Source organism: Lynx rufus, unplaced genomic scaffold (assembly GCF_022079265.1).
Source record: "Lynx rufus isolate CCGP_SWC_20201006 ecotype Redwood Valley unplaced genomic scaffold, mLynRuf1.p SCAF_7, whole genome shotgun sequence".
In the NCBI taxonomy this organism is placed as follows: Eukaryota; Metazoa; Chordata; class Mammalia; order Carnivora; family Felidae; genus Lynx; species Lynx rufus.
This window is the reverse complement of record NW_025814889.1, coordinates 46,699,951-46,726,492: the sequence shown is the minus strand read 5'-3', so window position 1 is coordinate 46,726,492 and position 26,542 is coordinate 46,699,951. Positions and strand designations below refer to the sequence as shown.

The 26,542-nt window shown below is 41.1% G+C and overlaps 1 protein-coding gene across 1 annotated transcript in view; it reads left to right on the top strand.

The window, feature by feature from the left end:
* GPR19 (G protein-coupled receptor 19) overlaps window positions 1-25,584 on the top strand; it is a 40,134-nt gene extending 14,550 nt beyond the window's left edge. The window contains exons 3-4 of the mRNA XM_047066248.1: window positions 3,776-3,932; window positions 24,284-25,584. Of these exons, the coding sequence (XP_046922204.1) occupies window positions 24,306-25,553 (1,248 nt within the window). The 5' untranslated portion in view covers window positions 3,776-3,932; window positions 24,284-24,305 and the 3' untranslated portion in view covers window positions 25,554-25,584. The remainder of the gene's footprint in view (window positions 1-3,775; window positions 3,933-24,283) is intronic.
* Window positions 25,585-26,542: the final 958 nt, after the last annotated feature.

Sequence of the window (26,542 nt, the reverse complement as noted above, 5' to 3'; positions counted from 1 at the left end):
ATTTCTTTTGAGAGAGAGCATGTGTGCACAAGCAGGGAAGGGGCAGAGATAAAGAAAGACAAAATCCCAAGCAGATTCTGTACTGAGCCCGATATGGGGATGGAACTCATGAACTGTGAGATCATGACCTGAACCAAGATCAAGAGTTAGATGCTTAACCGACTGTGCCACCCAGGTGCCCCTGTTTTATTTTCATTTCATGACATTGACTTTTGATAAGTCTAGATAAGTTCCCTTGTAGAATAGTCTGTATTCTCGATTTGGCTGATTATTTCCTCATAACATCTTATGACTTGTTCTCCAACCCCTGCCCTTTAAAAAAAACTAGACGCTATGAATAGAAGTTTGTTTAGATTCAGGTTGAACATTTTATGAAAGAGTACTTCATTAGTAATATTGGGTAGTTCACATTGCTTCATGTTGGCACATAATTGCAAGTTGTTTGGTGGCATAGTCAAGATGGTGACGACCCCCCCCCCCCCTTCCAGAATACATTTGCCTTTGCAGTTTGCAAATCATCTACAAACAACCTGTCCTCATTTAATAGTTGGAATGCCCATTTTGGTCCTTTACTGAATAGGTTATTTCATTGAGGGCTGCTCCTAACTATTATACTTTGCATTCATTAGCTGGCATTCTTTTGTAAAAAGAGCTTTGTTTTAAGAAAACTATTTAAAAAATTTTTTTTAATGTTTATTTTTGCTAGGGAGAGAGAGACAGAGCGAAAGCAGGGGAGGGGCAGAGAGAGAGACACACACACAGAATTGAAAGCAGGCTCCAGGCTCTGAGCTGTCAGCACAGAGCCTGACACAGGGCTCGAACTCACAAACCGCGAGATCATGACCTGAGCTGAAGTTGGACGCTTAACTGATGGAGCTACCCAGGTGCCCCTTAAGAAAACTATTTTAATAAATCTCTCAGACAGTTGGACAGTAGTTTGCTTTCGATTTTGTTTAAAGCAATCAGAAAGTTCATGATTTTTTTTAAGTTTATTTTTATTTATTTTGAAAGAGAGAGAGCATGCAAGCAGGGGAGAGGCAGAGAAAGGGAGAGAGAGAATCCCAAGCAGGCCCTGTGCCATCAGCACAGAGCCCAATGCAGGGCTTGATCCCACAAACCATGGGATCATGACCTGAGCCAAAATCAATTGTTTGATGCTTAACTGACTGAGCCAGGTGCCCTGGTCTCAAATAATTTAAAGCAATCTTTTTAATTTCTCCTGTCAGAGGCCCTTAGTAGTGAATCACATTACAATCAATTGACAAGTAATTTTAGTCTAGTCCATTATTCACGATGCAGAATAGTATAGTATAGTGTGCCTGCTCTGGAGTCAGATTAAATAGTTCCAAATCCTTATTCCCACACTAACTAGCTGTGTAGTTTGGGGCACATTACTTATCCTCTTTAAGCCTCAGTCACTTCTATAAAACAAGAAAGTCTATAAGAGTACCTGTCTCATGGTTTGGGAGGAGGATTAAATGACATGTACTAAATAACTGGGACATGTTAAACATTAGCTGTTTTTCTTGTTCTCGTTATTGTTATTGACTAAGAAAAGATAGATGATATCTAAGTCACCGTCCTGCTGGCTTTCTAAGAATTTCTTCAAACACCTATCGGCTTTCCTGATAAATGAATTTTCTGAAAGCTACAAGCATTAGAATTAGCCAAGTTGAAATTCTCTGTCTTATTTAGAAAAACTGGAATTAACCTGGCTCTTCTCCTAAAATAAAAGAAGTAAATACATCTTAAGCTGTGAATGTTGAGCCAGGAAGAAATTTTGATTTCTTGAAATTATACTCCAGCTTCCTTGTGCAGCCTCTTTTTTTTTTTTTTTTTAACAGAGTTTGCATTCCTGCACATTAGAAGTATTTCTGCCAGGGTGCCTTGGTGGCTCAGTCGGTTAAGCATCCGGCTTCGGCTTGGGTCATGGTCTCACGGTTTGTGGGTTTGAGCCCTGCATCAGGCTCTGCGCTGACAGCTTGGAACCTGGAACCTGGTTTGGATTCTGTTTCTCCCTCTCTCTCTGCCCCTCCCCGCTCACACTCTGTCTCTCTTTCAAAAATAAACATTAGGAAAATTTTTGAAAGTATTTCTGCCCCCCAAGATAAATATCTAGAATTGCCATGGCAAGGACTCTGAGTTAGAAACAATCAGTTATATGCCAGCCTAATGACATAAACGTAGAGCTTGCTTAAATTCCTGATGGAGGTAGTCCAAATTCTATCCAAAGGATTGGCTTTAATCAAATTTATTTTTATTTAATATCATTCAGCAACTCACATTCAAAAATATTTGTGCTTTCTCCTATAAAATTGTAAAACATTCACAAATTGTTCCTTGTGTCAACAATCAGGTGTGGTTGTAAAGTTAAGGCTGTTAGGACTTAAGATGAATGGCTTCGTAAAAATCAGAAGTCCCAATCTGAGAAAAATATAGATTCCTGTGTCCTTCCCCCAACTCTGTGATGGCACTCCACAGTCACCCTGTGAAGCTGGCATTTTCATTCAGTTGCACCTAAATAGATTTTTAGGGAAAAAAGCAGAGGAGTATGGAGGGAGTTAGCATCACAGTGTCCATACTAATTTCTAGAATCCTTTTAGGATTTAGGGTCAGCAACAATTTAATAAGGAAAGGGCCCATTAGGTAAATTTGGCTCTGAAAATGCTAATTGAAAGTCCTCCTCAGCAATTCAGTCCTTTTTCCTCTTCCTTTCTTTAGTCAGCAGGGTCCCATGGTGACCGGTTCTGAAAGAAATCATCCCCTTCAGCTGTTACCTAGCACCATGGCAACAGGGACGTCAGCAAAGCAGGATAGACCCTGCACAAAAACAGTTTCTACTAGGCTTCCTCCCTGCTTCTCTAATTCAACCCTGCCTGAGGCCTAGGAATGGGGCTAAGGACATCTTGATATACACACTTAAGAAATCCTGTGTGTTTCTGTGTTTTATTTTGTCTTGTTCATGAGCATAGATATATGGGTGTATAGTAAACTATGTTATGAGAATTTCCCCTCCCCCTAAAACATGGAGCATATCTAAAGGGTGGGGATGGGTGATGGGATGGCAACAGGGAGGTAGGTACGCATGGGATGGTCTTTGTAATGATATGTAAAAATTGTATTTATAAAGTAGCAATAAATTGATAGTAGGAAACATCAGGGCCCTAAATATGTGGTCTGACTTATATTTAGACACAAGACCTCAGGGAAATATTTTTAAAATATTTTTATTTACCTGAGAGTGAAGTAGACAAATGGCTTTAATGAACGCCGAAGGGGGTGCAATGCTGTCCTTGGTGCTGAACACTCAGTTGTCTCAGTTATGCTAAGTGGGTTCCAGACGGAGGTTAGGGAACACCTTGTCACATTAGGGTATTGATAATAAGAAAGAAAGGGGCTGGGAAGAAAGCATCATTTCCCTCACTACCTAGCAACTCTGAATGTCCATAATAAAACGTTCAGATGAGAAATAAAACAAAAAAAGAAAGTGGAGAAGGCTGGAGGTTTGGTTGAGTCTTTTCCTTTTCATATGGAGATTTTTGGTCAGAGCCAATCAGGTCGGAGATTTCTGCTGCTTTGCTCCTGAAAGGAAAAGTGGGGGAAGGGAGATAGAAGATGGCCACATTCCCCCCCTTGAACCACATGATCCATTTCCCATGTGACACATTCCAGAGCCTTGGAAAGGATAAGGGAGGGGCACCAAGAGAGTGGGGCTGGGGGCGGGAAGATGGTTTAACCGTCAACCCAGTACAGCGTCATCTTGTCTTCTTACCAGGAAGCAGGCTACGAGCCAAGGGGAAGGCAGAGGACAGAAATGAATGTGTTCCCAAGCTTTCCTGGTGGTTTATGGAATTCTCCAAACTCCTATGCAAGGGTTATTCCTGACGGAGAAGACCAAAGGAGACCATCCCTGAAATCAAGTCCAGATGAAGGTATGCGCTAGGGATCCTGTGGTATCGCGGCTGAAATTTGGCTTAGAGAACATAATACCTTCTTTTTTCCAGGCAATTTAGAGATTTTTGTCATGGCTTAGATGTTGGTTAGGGGCTTTAGATTTGTTGCAGGTTTAGAAAAGATGCCTAGATAGTTCTGTAAAAGGAACAATTTACCAGAGTAAGTGCCTGTTGAAGAAAAATTGATGGAAATTTTGTACAATGGTAATTAGTAAAACAAAGTACTAATTGATGAAAACGATTTTTTCTTTGAGTCCTGGAAAGAAGAAAAAAAATAATATTACTGAAATCAACTAGATTTCATTGTCATGGCAATAAAATCTTGTTTCCTCCCTTGCTTATTCTGTGCCCATGTTCCCAGAGGTTATTGGCAGTGGCTTAGGGAGCCTGAGCGGGCAGGCGTGCTGTTTCTTTGTGCTGTGCAATTGTCTTCCTTCTGATGTTCCTGATTCAAGGAGAGCTTATGATTATTTCCAGCTCTGGTTTTAGATAGTAGAGTGCTACGGACTTCCAAATCTTACAGAATAGCCATCAAGAAGGCTCCCAGGAAGTTCTCAAAGGAATCTTCTAAAGTTACAGGCTAAAATAATCTGCTATGTACTTAAATCTTGGTGTCTTTGGCCATTTCTACCTAGCACAAAGAGGGAAGTTAGCAAATTTAAATTTTATTTCATCTTTTAAAAAATACTTACAAAGTTATTGCTATGTGCAAGACATTATTCTAAGCACAAATAATCAGTCATTTAATCTTTATAATAACCCTCGGAGGGAGGTATTATTAGTGCCCACATTTTGGTAATGAAGAAACTAAGGCACAGAGAAATCAGGGAACATTCCCAAGATCATACAGCTAGCAAACCCTAGAAATAGGGTTTGGACCCAAGGAAATTGACCCCAGAGTCCATGATTTTTAACTACTAAACTATGCTTCTTTCCTGCTTGTGTTATTTCAAATGATGTCAACAGTTGATTTGGCTACAAATTTTGTTCAGCTGATGCTACTAGAAGATCAAATTAGCTTGCCTGGCTAAAACAGATCCCCGGTGGAATCTATATATAATCTTGAATTATCCCAATAGTCATATTCTGTACTCCCAAATAACCAGTAAGTAATTGCCTGTTCTTCTCTTCCCTTTTTGCTGTATAGATATTTGGTAGTAAAGTACTGTGTTACTATGGTGACCAAATGATGTCTAAAGGCAAAAAAATCTAGAATTACCTCATGGTTGATTTTTTTTTTTTTTTAATCGAACTGAACATATTTTCATCCTCTGAACCTAGTAATAAGACCAGTCTAAACATGTTATCTTTAAAAGGACTTAACTTGGTTTTCAAAATAAAACAAAGAGATTAAAAACTTTAGAAATTATGACCACAAACTATGGTATCAAACAGACTAGATTTATTGCTTTAAAATAATATTATCCTACTTCAAGGTAATAACAGATCACTCTCTTTACAAATTATTTTAGGTTTTTAAGGGAAAAATAAGTTTTTCCCTTAACTTCTAGAAATTTCTGAAATATAAAGATTTCCTCTTTTTGGTCTGTGTAGTTTCCCTTTTGGCTCTTGACAGTAAATGATGACTGATCTCATACTTCTGTGCTATGGAAAAACTACGAGAAGTTACTAGGTCAAAGATACAAAGAGGAAGAGAAGGGATAGAAATCTAAAATTTGTAAAATTCTTCACTAAATGAGGTATTCCCCTTCAGGGTTTCATCGAAGAATACTTTGAAGAGTGATTGTGTCTCCTACGATACTGAACTTTAGTCCTTTATATTAAGCCTTGGATCCCTGCTAAAATCTATGTTTCCCTGGGACAAGTACCACTTTTACACTATTATAGTCATCTAAAATGAGCTCATTGAGTGAAAGGACCATATCTTCCATCACTGGGTTTCTGGCACTTAGCACCAGGCCTGGTTTATGGTAAGCTCACACTATACATTTGCGAAAGCTCTGGAAGCTTTCTGCTGGAGCCAGTTTAGGGGCCCACCTCTATTTTATGCTGCATGTGCTTGTAGAGAGGACAGTGAAGAGGTGAATGTGTAGTGGGAGAGAACTTAGCAACTACCTATAGTCAAAACTATGCCTGAAATTTATATACAATAGTCAGGCTGACCCTGAAGCAGTAGCACACTAGAGTTCAAGAAGTATTCATAAATTCCTACCTGGGGATATCCAATCCCCCTGACATTTTATTTATCTTTAGAATGAGGTTCTCCTGATATTTTTATTTGTGTCTAGATATAGAGGCACCCTAATGGTCTCATTTTACTTTGATGCTCTGCCTGGCATCATCTCCCAACACTGAAATAGTTTATCTTGGGTTGAGGCTGAATGTGATGAGAAGGTCAGTTCCTGCCCCAGGCAGGCCTCTCCTAATCAGCTGTGGCTCCCAGTCCCCAGAACACTTAGCCAAGAGCTCACACGACTATAGGACTCCTCCCCCAGAGAACCCTGGGATCTTTAGTGTCAGAGTAGATTGGAGCCACAGTACTTTTCCCAAACCATGGCAGTTAGGACTTGAGTGCAAAAGATTGTCTCAGGTTATCTTGAAAGTTTGCTTAGGATTTGAATTCAAGTTAGCAGGATAACTAGGGCTTAAACAGTTATCCCTCTTGGAGTACCTGCCTGGCTCAGTTGGTAGAGAATGGAACTCTTGATCTCAGGGTCATGAGTTTGAGCCTCATGTAGGGAGTGGAGATTACATTAAAAAATAAAAATAAAATAAATAAAATAGTCACCCCTCTTTATAATATTCAGAGACATATCCTATTGTTCCCATCTAATTCAGTCATTAAGGAGAGGAAGAAAAGGGTTTGTGGATAAACTTCTCCTCCTTACCGCCTTACCTCCGGTGTTACCTGCTGAGTGAGTTGTGCAGAAGAAAAGCTGTGCTGGAAGCACTGTACAGCCAGGCAATTGCGGCATGCCCACCACACTCATGCAGGGCTTCTCAGGTAGGCAGGGCTGGTGTGCTCGAGAGGCTTAGGTTTGGAAACCTAGCTGGGCTTCCTACTCATCCCTCTCAAGTCTACCAGCTCTACTCTCCCAGCTGAACAGGAGAAGGTGGAACAGAGAGACAAAGCAGAGAGGCTTCCCCTTAGGGAGAGGCCTTGCCAACCTGGAGGCTAGGAATGGAAGAGGAAATAGGAAGAGGGACACTGAGCCTGGGTGAAGGATATGAGAAAGTGAGACCGGGGCCCTGCTTTTCAGTCACAGTAACTTGCCCACTGCTCACAAACCCTGCCAAATGAGTCAGGCCCTGCCAGCCAAATTACTGAATCTTTTCCTAGCATATGTGTATATAGGGGAAGAGGAAGGAATAGAAGGAAGAACCAGAATATGGATGCAGCATCTCCTTTATGAACCAAGGCCAAAAATGACACGAGATGGGAGGTTGTCTCTCTAAGAGGACAGTTTAAAAAGCAAAAGAGGCGTTAGCATGATGAATATATTTTCCTGTTTATGGAGTCATTTTTCCCTGGCTAAACTTTTAAAACGGTCATCTCATGGAACCTCTCATTCAGCATACTTTCCTAGGCACTGGATGTCTGTCATGTGTAATCCTGATACAGACTCTGTGACATAGGTTATTAGCCCCAATTTCTGATCAGGAAATTGAAGCTCAGAGAGATGGACTAACCTGCCCGAAGTCCCACGCAGCAGATAGAGCCAGGATCTGAATTCTGTCCTCTTTCTGCCATATCACAAGTAAAGTTCTTTCCTCTGCATTCTTTAAAAATATAGTATATGTTTTTGGATATTAGGTTAATATAAATACAGTTCTAGAAAATTTGGAAAACTATAGAACTGTAATGAAAATAAAAATCAGTCATGATCTTGCCACCTGGAAACAACCATTGTTACAATTTTGTTTTATTTCTTCTCAGTCTTTCTCAATACATACAGTGATAACAAAAGTCAGTGTTTGTTGAACACTTGCTTTGTTCCAAACATTGTTCTTAGCTCCTTTCCTGCATCATTTATTTTATGCTCACAACAAATCAATAAGGTGGGTACCATTATTATCCTAATTTTATTGGTAAAAAGCACTCAATAAGGACAAAAATGTTAAGTAACTTGGTAGAGGCTACCTAGGTATGGAGTGATCTGAAACCCAGGCAGGTTGCTTTATAGCAGGGTTTCTCAACCTCAGCACTATTGGTTTTGGGGGCCAGCTAACTCTGTGTTTGTGGGGGGCTTTCCTACATTATTTTAGAATGTTTAGCAGCATACCTGGCCTCTACCTACCAGATGTCAGTAACACCCTCCTCCCCCAATTGTGACATCAAGAATGTCTTCAGACATTGCCAAATGTCCCCTGGGAGGCAGAATTAACTGTGAACCACAGCTCTAAGAGCCCATGCTCCCAATCACCACATTATACAGCCTCTTCATATTTGAAATGTGTGAAGAGTCATTTTCTTCCACATCTAAGGAATGTAACACAACTTCCAAGTTTGGGTGTAGCCTATGAAACCTTTTGGAATGTCAGTGGCTTTATAGATCATGGGTAGGAGATTAGTTACTTCCAGAAAAATGCTCATTGGTAGACTTTTATAACAGGTTTATTATATTCCCACCATTGCCCAGTTGGGAGAATAACTATGTTTTTCTTCCTTATAGTCTTTTCTCTGGTTCTCTGTGACAGGCACCCTTAGCCTTCAAGAATTCAGATTTCAGGGGCACTTTTTTGGCTCAGTTGGTTAAGTGTCCGACTTCTGTTCAGGTCATGATCTTGCAGTTCGTGAGTTCGAGCCCCGCATCTGTGCTGACAGCATAGAGCCTGCTTGGGATCCTCTGTCTCCCTTTCTCTCTGCCCCTCCCCACACATGCTCCCTGTCTCTTTTTCTCTCAAAAGTAAGTAAAACATTTAAGGAAAAAAAGAATAAAAGAATTCAGATTTCAGGTGTACATTTACAGTATATAGCATGCTCTTATCAACTATGGTGTCAAAATATATGCCAAGCAAAGGATATCTGTTGCAAATAATTGCTTGCTAATATATCAAATACCAAGATTTGCCAGTGATTAATTTTTTAAATTAATTAGAATAAATTTAAGGATATCTACACAATTGTTTTCTTTTCCACATGATTTCTTAGTTGAAGACTCAGTTTTGGAGTTATAGGTCAGGCTCGTAGAGTTGCACATAATTCTGGATACATCTGTAGGGGTGTGTCACATGTAAAAACACATTTGTCACATCTGTCTCTGAGGAAGAAAAGCTAAAAATGATTGGTGTAGGTGACTTGGGTCAACCATGGCTGATGTACAGAGAGGATTAAAGTATGAACCAATGAGAAATGATAGCATTGTTTTAACTTATAAAATGTCTAAAAATATATGGTACTAAAATATGTATTAACCATGTGAAAAAAAGCAAATACATGTCAAACATATTTTCAGTGACAGCTGGCTACATATAGTTGCATAATTTGTCCATGAAGAATGCACATTAATGCAAATTCAAATCTAAGTTCTGTTCCATGAACTTAAAGGTTTGCTTTCTTGGAAAAACCCTGATTGAGGACAAAATTTACCCAGAGTGTTGATGTTAATTTGATGTGAAACAGAATATAAATGCTTCTGAAAAACAGAGTTCTTAGTAACTCTGTTCAGTGTTTGCACTCAGTTCTTAAGGAAAACCATCTTCTCTTCAAATGACTGTAAATCGCACCTACTGTATCGTTCTGTGCTTTGAGTGTAATGCGTCTGGTCTTTGCCTCCTCCTTCTTTCCTGAGTTTCACTAGAGATTTTAATACTGAAATCCAAGCTTGAAAATGAAACTGAACGCTTACCTCCAGAACAACTGCTCGCCTCTACTTTAACTCAGTGAGCACACAGCAGCTATTCAAAAACCGTTTGCTGCAATGAATTACATTGAATTTGGGGAGGTGCAAATCCCTTGGCCAAATTGTTTCCTTCAGAATTCGAAAGACTCCATACTGGGAAGAGAGGTGTGGGAAATTGGTAGAGGATGCTAGTAAGTTCTTCTCCCCTCTGAGAAGCTTGGTTTAGATAGAATGGAAGGCAAACACAGGTGGCAGGTCCTCCCTGACCCATCACTTCTTGCAGGGAATCTTCAAGAGGTTGCTGGCTCTTCCAGGATAATTATTGGGGCACCTGGGGGTGGCAGGGGCAGGGTGCTTAGCTGGCCCATAGGGGAAATTCATCTCTTCTTTGGAGACCCATACTGTTCTTGGTTATCAGAAGCTCACAGAAGCCTCAGCAGCCCTAACCAACTTCCCTCTCCACCCATCAAAATGCCCTCTTGGGATGAGCTCTCTGCCGGGTGAAAGTAGTGGGTTATATATTAAATGAATGTGTGTTGTTCCTTGAAACGTCTATCAGTTTTAGTTCATTACACTAAAAGGAACTTAGAAGTCATCTAGGCCAACTCATTGATATTGTAGACATGGAAATGGAGAGTCAGAGAGATTGATTTACTTAAGGTCCTTACAGGGATCTAAAAATAAGACCTGTTTCTCATGACTTTCTGTTCAGTGCTTATGATCAGAATCAGAGCCCTGGTTTCTTAGTCCCTGGTCCAATCTTTAAGGTAAACTACACTCTTTAAGCTTTTCAAGGTTTCTACTAATCTAGATGCTGGTGGGGTAGTGGAAAGTGGTAGTGTTCACACCCAGTTATCTAAGAAATGCCATATTGAAAAAGAATAAAAGAATTCAGATTTCAGGTGTACATTTACAGTATATAGCATGCTCTTATCAACTATGGTGTCAAAATATATGCCAAGCTCCTATTATTATTACTGCTCAACAAATTAACACAAATTTAGTAGCTTAAGATAATAGCTATTTATTATGTCACAGTTCTGCAGGTCAGAGGTCTGAGTGGGTTGGCTGGTTTCTTTGCTTAGAGTCTCACAAGGCTGAAATCAAGGTGTGGACAAGACTGTGTTTCTTTTTAGAGGATGATTCCCCTTCCAAGCTCTTCTCAGTGATTGGCAGAATCCAGTTCTTGTGGTTGTAGGACTAAGGTCACATTTTCTTCATGGCTATCAGTTGGGGACCATCCATCACTCCTAGTGGCCTCTCTCTGGTTGTTGCACATGAGCCCCTGTATCTCAGAGCCAGCAACAGCATGTCTGCTTCCTTGTCATGCTTGGAATCATTATCTAACTTCTTTTGCCTCATCTGTCTGTCTTTTTTTTTTTAATGTTTTATTTATTTTTGAGACAGAGACAGAGCATAAGCAGGGGAGGGGCAGAGAGAGAGACACACAGAATCCGAAACAGGCTTCAGGCTCTGAGCTGTCAGCACAGAGCCCGACGCTGGGCTCAAACTCACAAACCGCGAGATCATGGCCTGAGCTGAAGTCAGACGCTTAACCGACTGAGCCACCCAGGTGCCCCTCATCTGTCTGTTTCTAACCAGAGAGGATTCTCTGTTTTTAAGGGCTCATTCATTTATGAGTCTCTTTTGCTGTGTGGCATGGACATCTTTGGTGAGGGGGGGGGGCATTTTGCCTCCTACATATATTATTTCCTTTAAATAACGGCAGGGCTCCATCCTACCAGGCTAAGTGGGAAAGTCAGTGACAAACTTTACTGGGACTGGGAGTGGGAGTCTCTTTCTCTTCCTATGTCCTGGGGTTCTTACAGCAAAATGTATGGGATGGTCGCTCTAGCCTTGGATCCCTTTTGATTATAGCAGAAATGTAATTATGATCTGGGCCACCACGTGTCCTTGGAAACTGGTAGATCTGTGTTGGTACCACCCCTGGGGCAGTGGACTTTATTCCCAGCTAGAAACTCTATGCCTTGAGTCCACCCTGCTAGCTGCACTCGTCTATTACCACTTGTCAGTGGGGAGCAGTAGGGAAGTGAGTGCAGTGGGGAAGTGAGGCAAGGGTTCCAGGCCAACATTGTTTTTTGTTTTTTAACAACTTTATTCATATACCAAAACATTCCCTCATATTAAGTGTATAAGGCAGTGATTTTTGTTATATTTACAGCATTGCACAACCATCACCATAATCAAATTTTGGAACCTTTTCATCATTCCCAAAAGATCTTTTGTGGCCATCTAGGCCTGCCTTTCACATGACTCCAGGGGCCACAGCCACATCCTGGTTCAGCCATCCTTGTTTCTCTCTCCTACCCTCTTTAGAAATCGCATCAGAGAACTCAGCCTCCAGAAAACAAAAGCCAAGGAAACAGTGTTGTCTCAGGCCCAGTGATACAACTCTCCTGCAAAATAAGGCAGAACTTAGGGTCTGGGGTCATTCTCAGAAGGGGATAGAAAAAAAAAAATCTCCGCAAAGAGCACAGCACAAATCAATTCTTGAGTGACTTATTATCTTGCCTCCGTACAATGCGGTGGAGTCTTCCAGTTGCAATTATCAATGGGCAACACTGACTCCGTGGAACAGTGACCTGCAGGTGAGTGAATCAGGCCTCCTCTTTTCCCCCTCCTCTAGGCAGAAATGAAGGCATTCTTTGCTCCCTGCTTAAATGACCGGGTGGGGACATATTGTGGAGTGGGATAGGCAAATAGGGGAACCAATCTGGTACAGAGTCAAAGGAAGTTCCCGGAGGCACTTAGGCCCTCTAGGCCCCGCTTACCCTTTTTCTCTCTTTCTTGTCCCCCATCCCCTGTGAGATAGGTTTTTTTGACTGCAGAGAAGTCTGAGTTGCCTCAAGGAAAACAGCCTATCACAAGTACTAAGTCCAGGCCTTAAGGAGCCTGAAACGTTCAAGATCTGGAAGGTAGCTGGGGATCCAGGGCAGCTTAGGGACTGGGTTTTCTTGTCTTGTCATCTGTCTGCAGCAGGTGTCCTAGGGAGTCTACTAGCAATGGCTTGTTCTTCTCTGTCATGGCTGCTACTGCTTCCTTTGGTTCCCCAACCACCCAGCCCTAAAGAAGGTCCTCCTACCATGCTCTGCTCTTTTCTTTCACAGAACTCACTACAACTTACTGGTTTTATTTGTACTTATTTATTCCTCTTCTCTCCATCCCTCCACAGCATAGTCGTAATTAGACTGTGAACTTCCTGAAGGTAGGGACATGGTTTTATTGGTCATTGTATACATAGTTCTTAGCACAGTACATTCTGGCACATAGTATGATCTTAAAATGGATTTATGGAATGATGAATGACTTAATGAAAATGGGCAAAGAATCTCAATAGACATTTCTCCAAACTTATCTATTTATCTGACAACTGGATGTCTCTACTTGGGTATCTGCTAAGAATGTAACTCACCCAAAATAGAATTACTGATTTCCAGATCCCCAAACTTTTTCTCCCTCCCCCCCCCATCGCAGACCCTCAAACCTAGGAGTCATCCCTGTTCCCCTAACCCCATCACACACCAGCAGATATTCTTGGCTCTGTCTCCAAAATATTTTCAGTAGCCATCTACTTTTCTCCACCTACATTGCTACTAGGTCTAAGCCATCATTATTACTTACTTAGCTTATTGTAATAGTTTCTTAACTGGTGGCCCCACTTCTCTCGGCCACCTACACAGCAATTAAAGTTGTATTTTTAAAACATAAATCAGGTCATACTCCTATCACTCTTTTGCTTAAAGCCTGCAGTGAGTCTCATTGCAATAAGAATAATATCTGTGCCCTGCAATGCCATATGTGATTTAATCCACTGCCTACCTTTCTGATTATATCAGGTACCATTTTATTCCACATTCATATGCTCCAGCTACGTAACAAGCTTATTCCTGCCCCCAGGGTCTTTGCACACATTACTTCTGCCTAGAATGTTATTCTGACTTTCCTGTGGCTGGCTTGCCATCACTGGAGTTTCAGCTGTAGTATCACTTCTTCAGAGAACTGTTCTCTGGCCACTCCATCTAAAATAAGACCCTATGTTACAATGATTTTAGAGGCAAGTAATAGAAAACTCAAAGGGGATTAAAGCCATACAGAAACATTGCTTATTTGAGAAGCCTAGTGGTGGCTGTTCTAACATTACCTCAATGTCAGGACACTGGGTAATATCTTTTTGAGTCTCAGGACTTCCCCTGCCCTTATTACTGGGTGATAAGATACCACCCAGTGCCCCGACCTCTTCACATGACAGTTTACAAAGGTTAAGAAGTAAGGGGCAGCCAGGCCCACAAGATAGAACACTTTCCACATGCCTCTTTCCTCTTATCAAGAGAGAAACATTTTCTCAAGAGCTTCCCAACACCCACCTAGAGATTTCCTCTTGTCTCAGTGCCAGAAGCAATGATGGTGTGACCATCCCTAGCTGCAAGGGATGGCAGAAAGTGGTTATCTCTTTTCAGCCTCTTGAGAGAGGAAGGCAAGGGAGAAGTTGGGAATGGCCATTGGGTAACCAACCAGTCACGTGCCATCCCATTTTTCATGGATCCTTGGTCCCTCATTTTGCTTTATTTTTCTCCCTAGTACTAGCCATTTCTTTACTCTTTATGTATTTGTTTAGCTGTTATTTGTTTCCCTACTAGAGGTAAGCTCCACAAAAACAGGGACCTTGTCTGTCTAGCTGACTTCTATATTTTTAGCAATTAGCACAATCCTGGTTCATATTAAGTGATAAAAAATATTGGGTAATTGTATAATTGAAGACTATTTTGCATATACCATTGTAAGAAAATAGTCATTTCTTAGGGTGATGTTTCTTGATATTTCTCCCCCCCCCCATTTTGTCTGACTTTATAGATTTTGTGTGAACAGTAGAGAGAGGGAGAAGTTCAGTATTATTAACCCTGGAGCTGCATCCCTCCTGCACAGAACTTTACTAAGTGGCAGTGGGGTGAGAGAGATTGGCTAGTGTCCTTTATATGCACCTAAAGTGAGATGCTAGGGTAACCTAACATTTTCTCCTGCAACATTGTTTGTAAAGAATTTGGGGAGGACTGCAGCTCATGACCAACAGAAATGTTCATGTGGGGTAGAGCTTGGGTTCCTTTCTGTTATATTCTTTTGGGTGTGACATTTATTCCAGTGCTAGCCATCCCTACACAAAACTGTCAAGTAGGTGCTTCTTCACCTTCAGCCTTTCACCCTTCACCCACTCCCTCCCATAATGGCACCCCATCTTTATTCTCTCAGGTGTGACTGTCCTCAAGACTTTTGTTTTGGCATCTCTTCTTTTTTCCTTTCCACTAAGATCATTGATCTCAGAGATAAAAGGGGTCTCTTCTGCTTATAATAGTAAAAATATTTACTCTTTAAGAAGCATTTACATTTTAATAGGGACCTTGACTTTAAAAGAATGATGCTCTAATGGTAAGAGAAGTTGAGAAAGAAGCTTTCCTCGTTCCCAGAAATCACTCCAAGGATGCTGACTCTGTTTATTTCTGATATTTTAGAATTCATGTGAAGGACAAAGAAAGGTAAAGGTGGTAGAAGAGTAGTACAGGTCCATGGACAGCCAGTATCCAGACACAAAGATGGTGTGCCCAGACTGCTCTTAGGACACTGCTCGATCCCAGGCTGGAAACAGATTGAAAGGCACAGAGCTGGAAATATTATGGAGGAATATTTATATGTTATATAACATATAATAGAAAAGGGGGAAAGGGCAGTAGAGAAAATTCCAGGTTTAGTAAGCATGTGATACTAGGGGTCTCCGATGGTGGAGGAGAAACTGTTTCACTGGAAATATGAGGTTCTTTTGCAATCATTCAGAATTACTTAATGGAAATAATTTAAGTAGAGTGGATTTCATATGTTTTTGAGAAAGACATTCAATTCATTGTATTACATATTTTGGTTTAAAGTATAGAAAAAGGTTTTATTTGGCTAATCTGTCACTAAAAAAAATCATGCCCAACTTGGAGAAAGGTTGTGTTGATTTATTTGGATCTCAATGATTTTTCCCTTAGAATCAACAATGTGAATAATGATTAGGTGCCAAGGCTCCTCTGCAAAAGCCATTCACTCTTAACACAGTTAAATTATGTGACTGATGTTAGTATTATCACTACAGTATGAGATGTGGTTACTAAAATTTGCTTGTCATATGGCTTTTGAGACTTCCATGGGCTAACAGTAGTAAGAGTGCTAATTTTTTTTTAAGTTTTAAAAAGTTGATATTTAAATTCTGTTTAGTTAACATACAGTATAATGTTAGTTTTAGGTGTACAGTATAGTGATTCAACACTTCCATTCATCACAAAGTGCTGATCAGAAGTGCACTCTTTAATCCCCATCACCTAGGTCACCTGTCCCTCCGGCTCCCCTCTGGTAACCATCAGTTTGTTTTCTATAGTTGAGTCTTTCTTGGTTTGCCTCTCCTTTTTTCCTCTTTGCTCATTTGTTTCTTAAATTCTATATATTGTGAAATCATATGGTGCCTGTCTTTCTCTGACTGATTTACTTCACTTAGCGTAATGCTCTCTAGCTCCATCCTTGTTGCAAGTGGCAAGATTTCATTCTTTTTTATGGCTGAGTAATATTCCGTTGTATGTATATACACATCACATTTTCTTTATCCATTCACCTATCAGTGGACACTTGGGCTGTTTCCTTAATTTGGCTATTGTGATAATGCTGCTATAAACATTTGGGGTGCATGTATCCCTTCAAATTAGTATTTTTGTATTCTTTAGGTAAATGCCTCGTAGTGCAATTGCTGGATTGTACTAGTTCTATTTTTAACTTTTTTAAGAACCTCCATAAGAGTGCTAATTTTTTAAGCACTTGCTATGTGCTAGACACTGCATTAGATCATGTATAGACCTGCACAAGGATAAGGCTTATTGACAATTTTCCTCATACTAGGCAGATTGGTTGGTATTAGCTCATTTAACTCCTGTGCATATATTATCTCATTTTATCTTCATAATAATCAAATACGATAGGAATAATTATCCTTATTTTACAGATAAGAAAACTGGAGTTCAAGAAGGGTTAGATCATTTGTCCTGGGTCACACAACAACTTAGTGAGCAACAAAGGTGGAATTTACACTTGAGCTTTCTGACTTCAAAGCCTTCATACATGTACGCTTTGCAATATTCCTATATTGTGAGATGAGAAGATTTTCAGCACAGGATTATGTTCTGGGTGTAGGTTTGCCAGATTTAGCTAATAAAAATATAGGATACCAGTTAAATATTATATGGGATATATCTATGCTAAAATATTGTCCTTTATCTGAAATTCATCTTTTACTGGGGATCCTGTATTTCATCTGGCAGGCATATCTGGGTGGCACATTGTGAGAACGTGTCTTATCCTCTCTGGTTTTTTTGTTCCCCCACCATAGTCATGCTGGTGGCTACCTGGGCCTTATGTAGTTCCATAAAGCACTGAGCTCAGTGTCCACACCAAAGCCATAGCTCAGAGCCAGAAAGCGAGATAACCATTCAGGAAGCTTCTGAAGAGCCTGTGTGGCCTCCTTAGCCATTTGTAAATTCAGGGATGTAAATTCAGGGCTTCAGGGTATGTTGCCCTGTAAATCCTGCCCTACTGGAGGCAGTAGGCTGGTAAATGTTAAACATCTAGTTGAGCAGGAGAAGAAAAAAAAAACAAAACCTGACTTGTGGTGTTTGTCAGTTTCCATGGTGTGAATATTCCTGCCAAGGCTGATTTATACCAGCATGATGTCATTGAACTTGGAGTTGCGAAGAAATGTGCACAGCTGGCTCTGGGGAGCTCATGCAAGCCAGTCACCCACTACTGTTTTGGGTATTTCTTATTTTCACATATACAGCCTACTAACAATGCAAGGTTTAAGAGCAAATATCTACCACCATGGTATTTTCTAAGTTACAAAAATTAAAATTTAAAGGAGTCATTTCCCTACTTGGGGCACTACCATTGATCAAACTTTTCCTCACTTTCAGTTCAAACGGGTTTAGAGTTCTGCTTTCATCCTGTGTTTAAAAGCCAATAACGGTTAATCATGTGTTATAATGAATTTCCAATCATCTCACATTTTTCATTCTGAAGAAAGGCTGTATTTCCAGACCAACATGTCTTACTGTACTTTTGATGCCAAGCCTCTGTGCAGTATATGGTGGGAGTGATTTTTTTTCCCCCAAATGTTCACTATGTCACATATTTCTGAGCTAGCATATTGAACAGATGTATCTGTGGGTAGGCAAGAGGCTGTGGCGGAATAATTTTACATTCCTGTGTTTGAGGAGTCAAGAAAGACCTATCCATGTACAGCCAGTGTGAACCTCTGAATTCAGATCCAGCCTTTTGTGGTCTCCCTAGGCATGAAGCCCCAGTGGTGGTTAAGAGCATGGGCTTTGGAGTGAGGCAGTCCTGGGGTGACTACTTTATAACTATATGATCTTGGGGAAGAACTTCAGTTTTTTCCATTTGTGAAATACGGCTATTACCTACCTCAAAGGGCTATGTGTATGAAGTACCTGACATATAGTAAGCACAAAATAGATATCAATTCTCAGTGGTGTTAATGCTGTAACTACTGTCATAATTGTAATTAGTCTTACTGCTCAGTAGTAAACAACCTTATCTTATGTATCTGCTTTGGTCCAGCAGAAGCTTACCATGGTACAAGAAAATGTTTCAGGTTGGTTTTTTTTTTCCCCAACCAAATCATGTAAAAAAAAAAATTCAACATTATAAAAATTCTAGTTTGACATTAAATGTTTAAACAGATTTCAGAAATAAAAATGGTCTTTCTCTATTGTAAGAATGCCTGTGAATCTTTATAATTCCATGGGGGAAAAGAGATCAGTTGTTAGGGTTCTTTGGATCTAGAAGCCGAAGCAGCAGTTGATGCTTGGCAAGGAATGGCCCCTGGTACAACCCAGAAGTAAACCAAGTTTGTCAGCTGTGTGCCTCTGTTCCTCTTTTGGTCCTTTTGTTTGTTTCTCATCTTTCATGCATTCATCCACCTATCAGTGTGATTTTCAAAAAGCTAAAATCATGACTCACTCTTACACAAATAGGGGATGAACGTAGGTCAAAGATTTATCAACTTGCTACTGAAGAAACCAATGAGGTAATAGGGCTGGTTCTAAGAGCATTTGAATAGATGGGTATTTATAGGGTTTTGTTATTGTTATTGTTTATTTTTTTAAAGAAGATGGACATAAGATTGCTAGACAGACACAAAACTGATGTCCTACAGAGCAATAAGTTCATAACTCTTGGAGTTATTTTTTCTGCTAGACAGAAATCTGCATGTTAACATGTACTTTCACAATGTCTGGGCTTTAGTCATATAGTAAATAGCAAAATCAAGCACAGATACATTCTCCCAGAGAATTAAATAATTCTTTGGGGGAACCCCCTTTAACAGTGTCTTAGCATGACATCAAAAAGATATGCTATACTCTTTTTGCTTTATTTTCAAGTATTGGATACTTTTTATTAACACATTTATCCATTTATTTATTCAGTAAACTTTTAGTATCTATATGCCCCAGGGATGCAGAGATAAAAACACAGTCCTTGCCCTAAGGAACTCATAACCTTATGAAGCAGAGCAACATTCAAAATAAAAGTTGCAGGGTGCCTGGGTGGCTCAGTTGGTCGAGCATCTGACTTCCGCTCAGGTCACGATCTCATAGTTCATGAGTTTGAGCTCCACATCGGGCTCTGTGCTGGCAGGTCAGAGACTGTCTGGGATTCTCTCTCGCCTTCTCCCCTTCTCAAAATAAATAAACTTGAAAAAAACAAAAACAAAAAACAAAACAAAGTAAAAATTGCAATATACAGTAACAGGCATTTACCCCAGGCTCCTGAGGGGGGGATGGAGGTCCACCCAGTCCCTAGCTCTATACCATGGCAACCCATCCACCATTTCCCCACCTGTATATTGCAATAGCTCTCCTAGAGCCTGATAGATGAATGATAGTGTATAGAGATATATTCTAATAAGGGCCTTCAGTACTCAACTCAGTGGGGTGTATCATGTGGCAGTCTCAGAACTGAAGGGGAAGAGAGAGGTCGATCAGGAAAGAGGTGAATAAGTTTTTCCTGTTGCTGTTAAAATTACTGCATATGGATAACCCAGACATAATAACTAATTAAACAACCCTTGTATTTCAGAAACACTCCCCTGAAGAAGGATTTATTTCCAAATTAATGGGGTAGGCGAAATTTTACTTTGGAACCTGAAATTTTACTTTGGAACCCTAGAATTTAGTTATAACATGGCAGACTATTTTTTGGGGGGTGGGGATTGCAGAAGCCTGTCTGAGGACAGACGTCTCAACTACCTTCACTCTCCCTTAAATGAGAATTCTATTGCATGTAGCAGTCGATGGAGGTGACTTTAGTTTCACAGTCTGTTTTCCCTGTCTCCATGGTCACCAGTGTTTCAGCTCCATGAGAAGACACAATGACTTTCTATCTCTGGGTTTAATTCTCCTAGCAGAGCCCCCTATGGTAGGAGTCCTACATTTCAGTTCTCTGTCCCTATGGATTTGATTCAGTAAATATTTAATGGGCAATTATTAATGTAAAGACAAAGAATAGCATTCTTCACCTGGGAGCCCACAGTTTGATGGGGGAAGTCAGAAACATGAAAGCAATTCTGAAGCAGGGACTCCTGATCTTGGCTGCACATTAGGATCACCTGGGGGGTTGCACTCCAGGCCAGTTAAATTAGAATCTCTGGGGGAGGACCAGGACATCGGTATTTTTTAAATGCTCCCTGAGAGAGTCCAATGCGTTGCTAAGATAGAGAACCATTGTTCTAAAGGAAAGTATACTTGGAAAATGCTGCAATAAAGGACTAACAAAGTGCTGTGTGAACAAGGATACCACAGCCTTTCTGGCTTTGTTCATACTCTCATCCACTGTTGACCACATTTCAGCCCATGAATGCAGAAAATGTAACCTCTCACTGTAACCTTGGGGAAATTTTAGGTCAGTTTGATTGTAGGACATTTAGAAACTGTGTATACTCTAGGAGGTGTGGTTTGTAGGAAACTATGTCCCCTAAGGGAAAGGGGACCCAAAAAAAGATGACCCCCAAATTCATTCCACGTGCTCTCTCTCTTCTTTGGAATGTTTTTTTCATTCCCTGTCTTCCTAAAGAAGTCCTAGTCTCTAAATCCCCAACTCAAACATCACCTCCTTTGTGAAGTGTCTCCTTTCTTTTTCATATCCCATGTAAAATTGGGTCCTTGTTTTTCTCTGCCACTTAGCTGCTTGCCTTTTTAGAATCAATTATAATTATTACAGAATTTAGTTATGTCAGGCAGCTGTTTATCCATTTTCCCTCTTACGGGCTTTACTTATCAGTTTCCCTAGTACCTAGCATAGTGTCTTGTCTTGGTTTATTGAATGAAAAAACAGAGCCGTAGCAGTTGTACGTAATGTCCAAAAAGTCGTGCCATCGTTGGGGAGACCTGGACTCAGGACCTCCTCAAGGCTCCCTCGTCCGATTTCTGAGCTTTAGGAGCCTCTGCTTCCGAGTGGTGGGGCTAGAGAATGGGCAGACACACTCGCTGGTGTAATGTAGCTGGAGGAAGTGATGGAAGGCCTCCTGGTGCTTTAGTTGTGGTGGTGAACTTGAGTTTCATCTCCAGAATTTTGCTACAAGGGAGAGAGAAACAAAAGTAAGTTCACAGGTTCAAAGTGTGTGTGTTGACTATGGAAAAGAGGCTGTGCCACCAAGTCCTGTTTTATTTACGCTGCAGGCATCCCCCAAAAGTTGAGCACAGCCTGGGAAGATTCCTCGTCTGTTTTACTTTTAAACTTTAAATCTTTATTATATTTTATTTTATTTGTAGATAATCCCCACACCCAGTGTGAGGCTCAAACTCCCAACCCCGAGATCAAGTCACACACTCTACCGACTGAGCCAGCCAGGTGCCCCTAAAGTTTAAATCTTTAAAAAAATAATTTTTTTTGGCATTTCGTAGGTTTTACACATATAAAGGTGAAGAGATCATTTCAACTTTATAAGTACAAGGGTCATGCATTCCAGATTTTCTAGGGCAGTGCTAATTTTAGATCTTATATTCTGTTTTCAGACTGCATATCCTGATTTTTTTTTTGATGGAGAATGTGGTTGGTATTCTTATAATATCACCCAGCCAGCCATGCTTAAAAGCCTTCTAGTAGTCAAATTTCTAATTATCTTACATTTCTTTTGAGAAATCACGTAAGGCTGCCTTATGGACAAAAAAGCCTGAAGGTAATATGGGACTGGCATTTACTACATCACACTGAGCTCCAGATTTTTGTTGAATGTGGTTTCAGGGTGAGAACAATATATATTAACACTCATCTCCCTACCACAAATTAGTGCAAAAGTCCTTCAAGGAAAAGCGGGCCATTAAGAACTGTTCTGCCATTAAAAACTGTTCTTTCAGGGCGCCTGGGTGGCTCAGTCGGTTGGGCATCCGACTTCGGCTCAGGTCATGATCTCGCAGTCGGTGGGTTCGAGCCCCGTGTCGGGCTCTGTGCTGACAGCTCAGAGCCTGGAGCCCGCTTCGGATTCTGTGTCTCCCTCTCTCTCTGCCCCTCCCCCACTCATGCTTGCTCTCTCTGTCTCAAAAATAAATAAAGGTTAAAAAAATTAAAAAAAAAAAAAAAGAAAAACTGTTCTTTCATTAAGAACTGTTCTTGGTAGGGACCTGAATGGCTCAGTTGGAGCAGCGTGTGACTCTTGATCTTAGGGTTGTGAGTTTGAACCCCACGTTGGGTGTGGAGATTACTTAAAAAATGAAATCTTTAAAAGAAAAACAATAACAAAAACTGCTCTTTAATCCCACCTCTAAACTTCAGAAACGCTTCTGTGTGAGGCTGGTCAACAGGAACCCACCAACAGGGACACAGGGCCCCGCGGGAGCTGCTGGAGGGCCCCCCTGCTGTGCCACAGGCTACATGGGACTGCTCTGGTTATTTTGGACATAGATGTTGTGTTTTCTCTTTCTGCTTAATAGATTCAGACCAAATTAGACCTTAATAATCCAACTACAACCAAAGTCACGCCAATTTTAATTGAATAGCCCACAATTATATAATTGTTTTACCTATTAAAAAGTATAACTTTTATTGTCAGCAAATAGTACCCTAAAAAGTTAAAGCCTAAATTTATAATAATCTTCTATATCTAAGGATCAGAAGCTTTTACTTATTTATTTTTTTAAATTTATTTTGAGAGAGACAGCATGAATGGGGGAGGGGCAAAGAAGAGGAGAAAGATAATCCCAAGTAGCCTCCACACAGTCAGCACAGAGCCCTATGTGGGGCTCAAACTCACAAACCATGAGATCATCTGAGGGGAAACCAAGAGTCGGACACTTAACTCACTGAGCCATCCCGGCACCCCAAGGGTCATAAGCTTTTAAAAAACCAGCTGAGGGGCACTGAGTGGCTCTGTCGGTTAAGTGTCTGACTTCGGCTCAGGTCATGATCTCGCGGTTTGTAAGTTCAAGCCCCACATCAGGCTCTGTGCTGATAGCTTGGAGCCTGGAGCCTACTTGGGATTCTGTGTCTCCCTCTCTCTCTGCCCCTCCCCTGCTCATGCTCTGTCTCTCAAAAATAAATAAATGTTTATTTACCCAGCTGAGTAACAGTTACAGTTGGCTGGTTTTAATCATCCATTTGCCACAAACTTTCTAGTAACCTGGTTACATTCTATAGAGAACATCTTGTATGTTCTTTAGTCAATATGTTATTCTATGAAACAGTAACAGCAGAATAGCCTCAAGTTACATCATTTGTAAGTAGCAAGCTATTAGAACAGGGATCATGTCATCTTTTGGAAGAAGCAAGCTATTTTCAGATGTCATTAAATTAGAAGCTACTTCTGGCTCCTGTGAAAGTGTTATATACAGTTGCTCCATGCCTTTCATAATGCTTCTGTACTGGAAATTCTGCATAAGTAAGAACAGGGCCATCTCTGGGAACCAGCCAGGCTGTCTGCACAGATTCCTGTTAGCTGTTTCCATAGCTGACATCCGTGTGTTTCCATCTGCCTGAGTCTTCTTGTCGCAGCCTCACTGCTTTAGTGTCCTGACATTTCGGAACTTCTCACCTGCGTGCCGTGCGTTCCATTTGGGAATAGCACCCTTACCATGAGCCAGATTTGAGTGCCTTAACCCTTTGTGGTCCCCAGCGGGTGAAGGCAACAAGGATATGTCTAGGGGTGGGGCTGGGCAGGAGTTCTACCTCACTTGAGTAAGGGTTGAGAAAGGGAGAGGCCAGGGACAGCCTGAGCTGGGATCAGCCAAAACAGCTCCTAAAACAAAAGAGAAGTGGAACCAGAGCTCTTTCTGGATGGTAGTCCAGGGTTCCTGCCAGTCCACGGGTCCTACTCACTGACAGACAACAACAGTCTCAGTGTCCGATAAGACTGTTAGCCTTAGGAGTCGCTCTTTATAACACCATTTTAACAGGAGGCCTCATTCTTCTTTTCTTATCCAGAACTAAGAGGAAAAAAGTGAATATGGTTTTTGCTCACAGAATGGATAACAGCAAGCCGCCTTTGGTCATCCCCACGCTCCTGGTGCCCCTCCAAAACCACAGCTGCACCGAAACAGCCACACCTCTGCCAAGCCGTGACCTGACAGACTTACATGGGGAGCACGGCTGGATGAGCAACAGAACGGACCTGCAGTACAGACTGAGACCCGGGGAAGTGGCCACAGCCAGCATTTTCTTCGGGGCCCTGTGGCTATTCTCTGTATTTGGCAACTCCCTGGTTTGTCTGGTCATCCACCGGAGTAGGAGGACACAGTCCACCACCAACTACTTTGTGGTCTCCATGGCATGTGCTGATCTTCTCGTCAGCGTCGCCAGTACGCCTTTCGTCCTGCTTCAGTTCGCCACGGGGAGGTGGACACTTGGCAGTGTGATGTGTAAGCTGGTGCGGTATTTTCAGTATCTCACCCCAGGCGTCCAGATCTACGTCCTCCTCTCCATCTGCATAGACCGGTTCTACACCATTGTCTATCCCCTGAGCTTCAAGGTGTCCAGAGAAAAAGCCAAGAAAATGATTGCCGCGTCGTGGGTCTTCAATGCAGCCTTCGTGACCCCCGTGTTCTTTTTCTATGGCTCCCACTGGGACAGTCATTGCAATTACTTCCTCCCTGCCTCTTGGGAAGGAACTGCCTACACTGTCATCCATTTCTTGGTGAGCTTTGTGATTCCTTCTGTCCTCATCATCTTATTTTACCAGAAGGTCGTGAAGTATATCTGGAGAATAGGCACCGATGGTCGGACAGTGCGGAGGACAATGAACATTGTCCCGAGGACAAAAGTGAAAACTATCAAGATGTTCCTCATTTTAAATCTATTGTTCCTGCTCTCCTGGCTACCTTTTCATGTGGCTCAGCTGTGGCACCCCCCCGAACGGGACTCTAAGAAAAGTTCTCTTGTTTTCACAGCTATCACATGGATATCTTTTAGTTCTTCAGCCTCTAAACCTACGCTCTATTCCATTTATAATGCCAATTTTAGGAGAGGAATGAAAGAAACTTTTTGCATGTCCTCAATGAAGTGTTACCGAAGCAATGCCTATACTATCACAACCAGTTCAAGGATGGCCAAAAAAAACTACGTTGGCATTTCAGAAATTCCTCCCACGGCCAAAACTATAACCAAAGACTCAATCTATGATTCATTTGACAGAGAAGCCAAGGAAAAAAAGCTTGCTTGGCCCATTAATTCAAATCCACCAAATACTTTTGTCTAATTTCGCAGAGTTCTTTCAATTATTGTTATGTTGCCAGAGATTAAAAAGCTTTAACTCTAAAAACAGAAGCTATTTATTTGCATTTTTTTTTGTCAACTTTCTGAGGGAAATGTTTTATTTTGTAAAATGCATTTAACTATTGATTGGAATTTCTGTGGTTTTCTTTTGGTTGCCTTTTCTTTTAGGGGAAGCTTTCACCTTGAGCTATAGTTAAGAGTTCTTTTACTCTATTAGTTATGTGCATAAAAGAGAGAATGCGTTCCTACTTTTTAGTTACCATTAGGTCCAAAAAGCATAAACCATACACACAGCCTTTGATTAATGACTCAAATTTGTTTTATTCTGTCTCCTTTTTCTCCTCCCTACTGAAATTTTATAACTATGGGCTTCTGTTCCAAATGAAATCTCCTGTCACACACATTTCAGAGACTTGTATTTCTGCGACTAAGTAACATTGAGGGAGTGTTAATATTGTATATGTTTTTACATTAGTTTCTTCCAAGTAATCGCTGTCCGGATCTCCTGTGGAAAGCACCCCGTATGATGGAATACACTGGAACTTTCTGGGAAGTCTTCTGTGATTAAATTTGACTCAGGATTCTTAGGGAAAGAAAACTTATAAAATTGCCTAATATCTCTCTCCCTCTCTCTCTCTCTCTCTCTCTCCCCATCTCTCATTTTCATTCTCCCTTAACCTAAGCAGTTGATGAGGTCTTGAAAATTCCGAGGTCAATATGTTTTTCTCACATCTGTGTCCCATCTGGGCTGTGTCTAGGATGTTTACTTCCCTTCTATGAGTTAAACTCAAGCAAATGAGTAGGTGTCCTTGCTAGGCAAGCCCTTTAGAAAATGCCAGTGGGAGAAATGACACATGGCGTTTCTCTGTGCTCTGCGCTTCAGGCAGAGGGCTTTGGCTGCCTGGCCCAACCTCTATAAATAGATATAGCGAGGACGAGAAGCACCTGCTTCATCCTCCTTGATACTCTGAC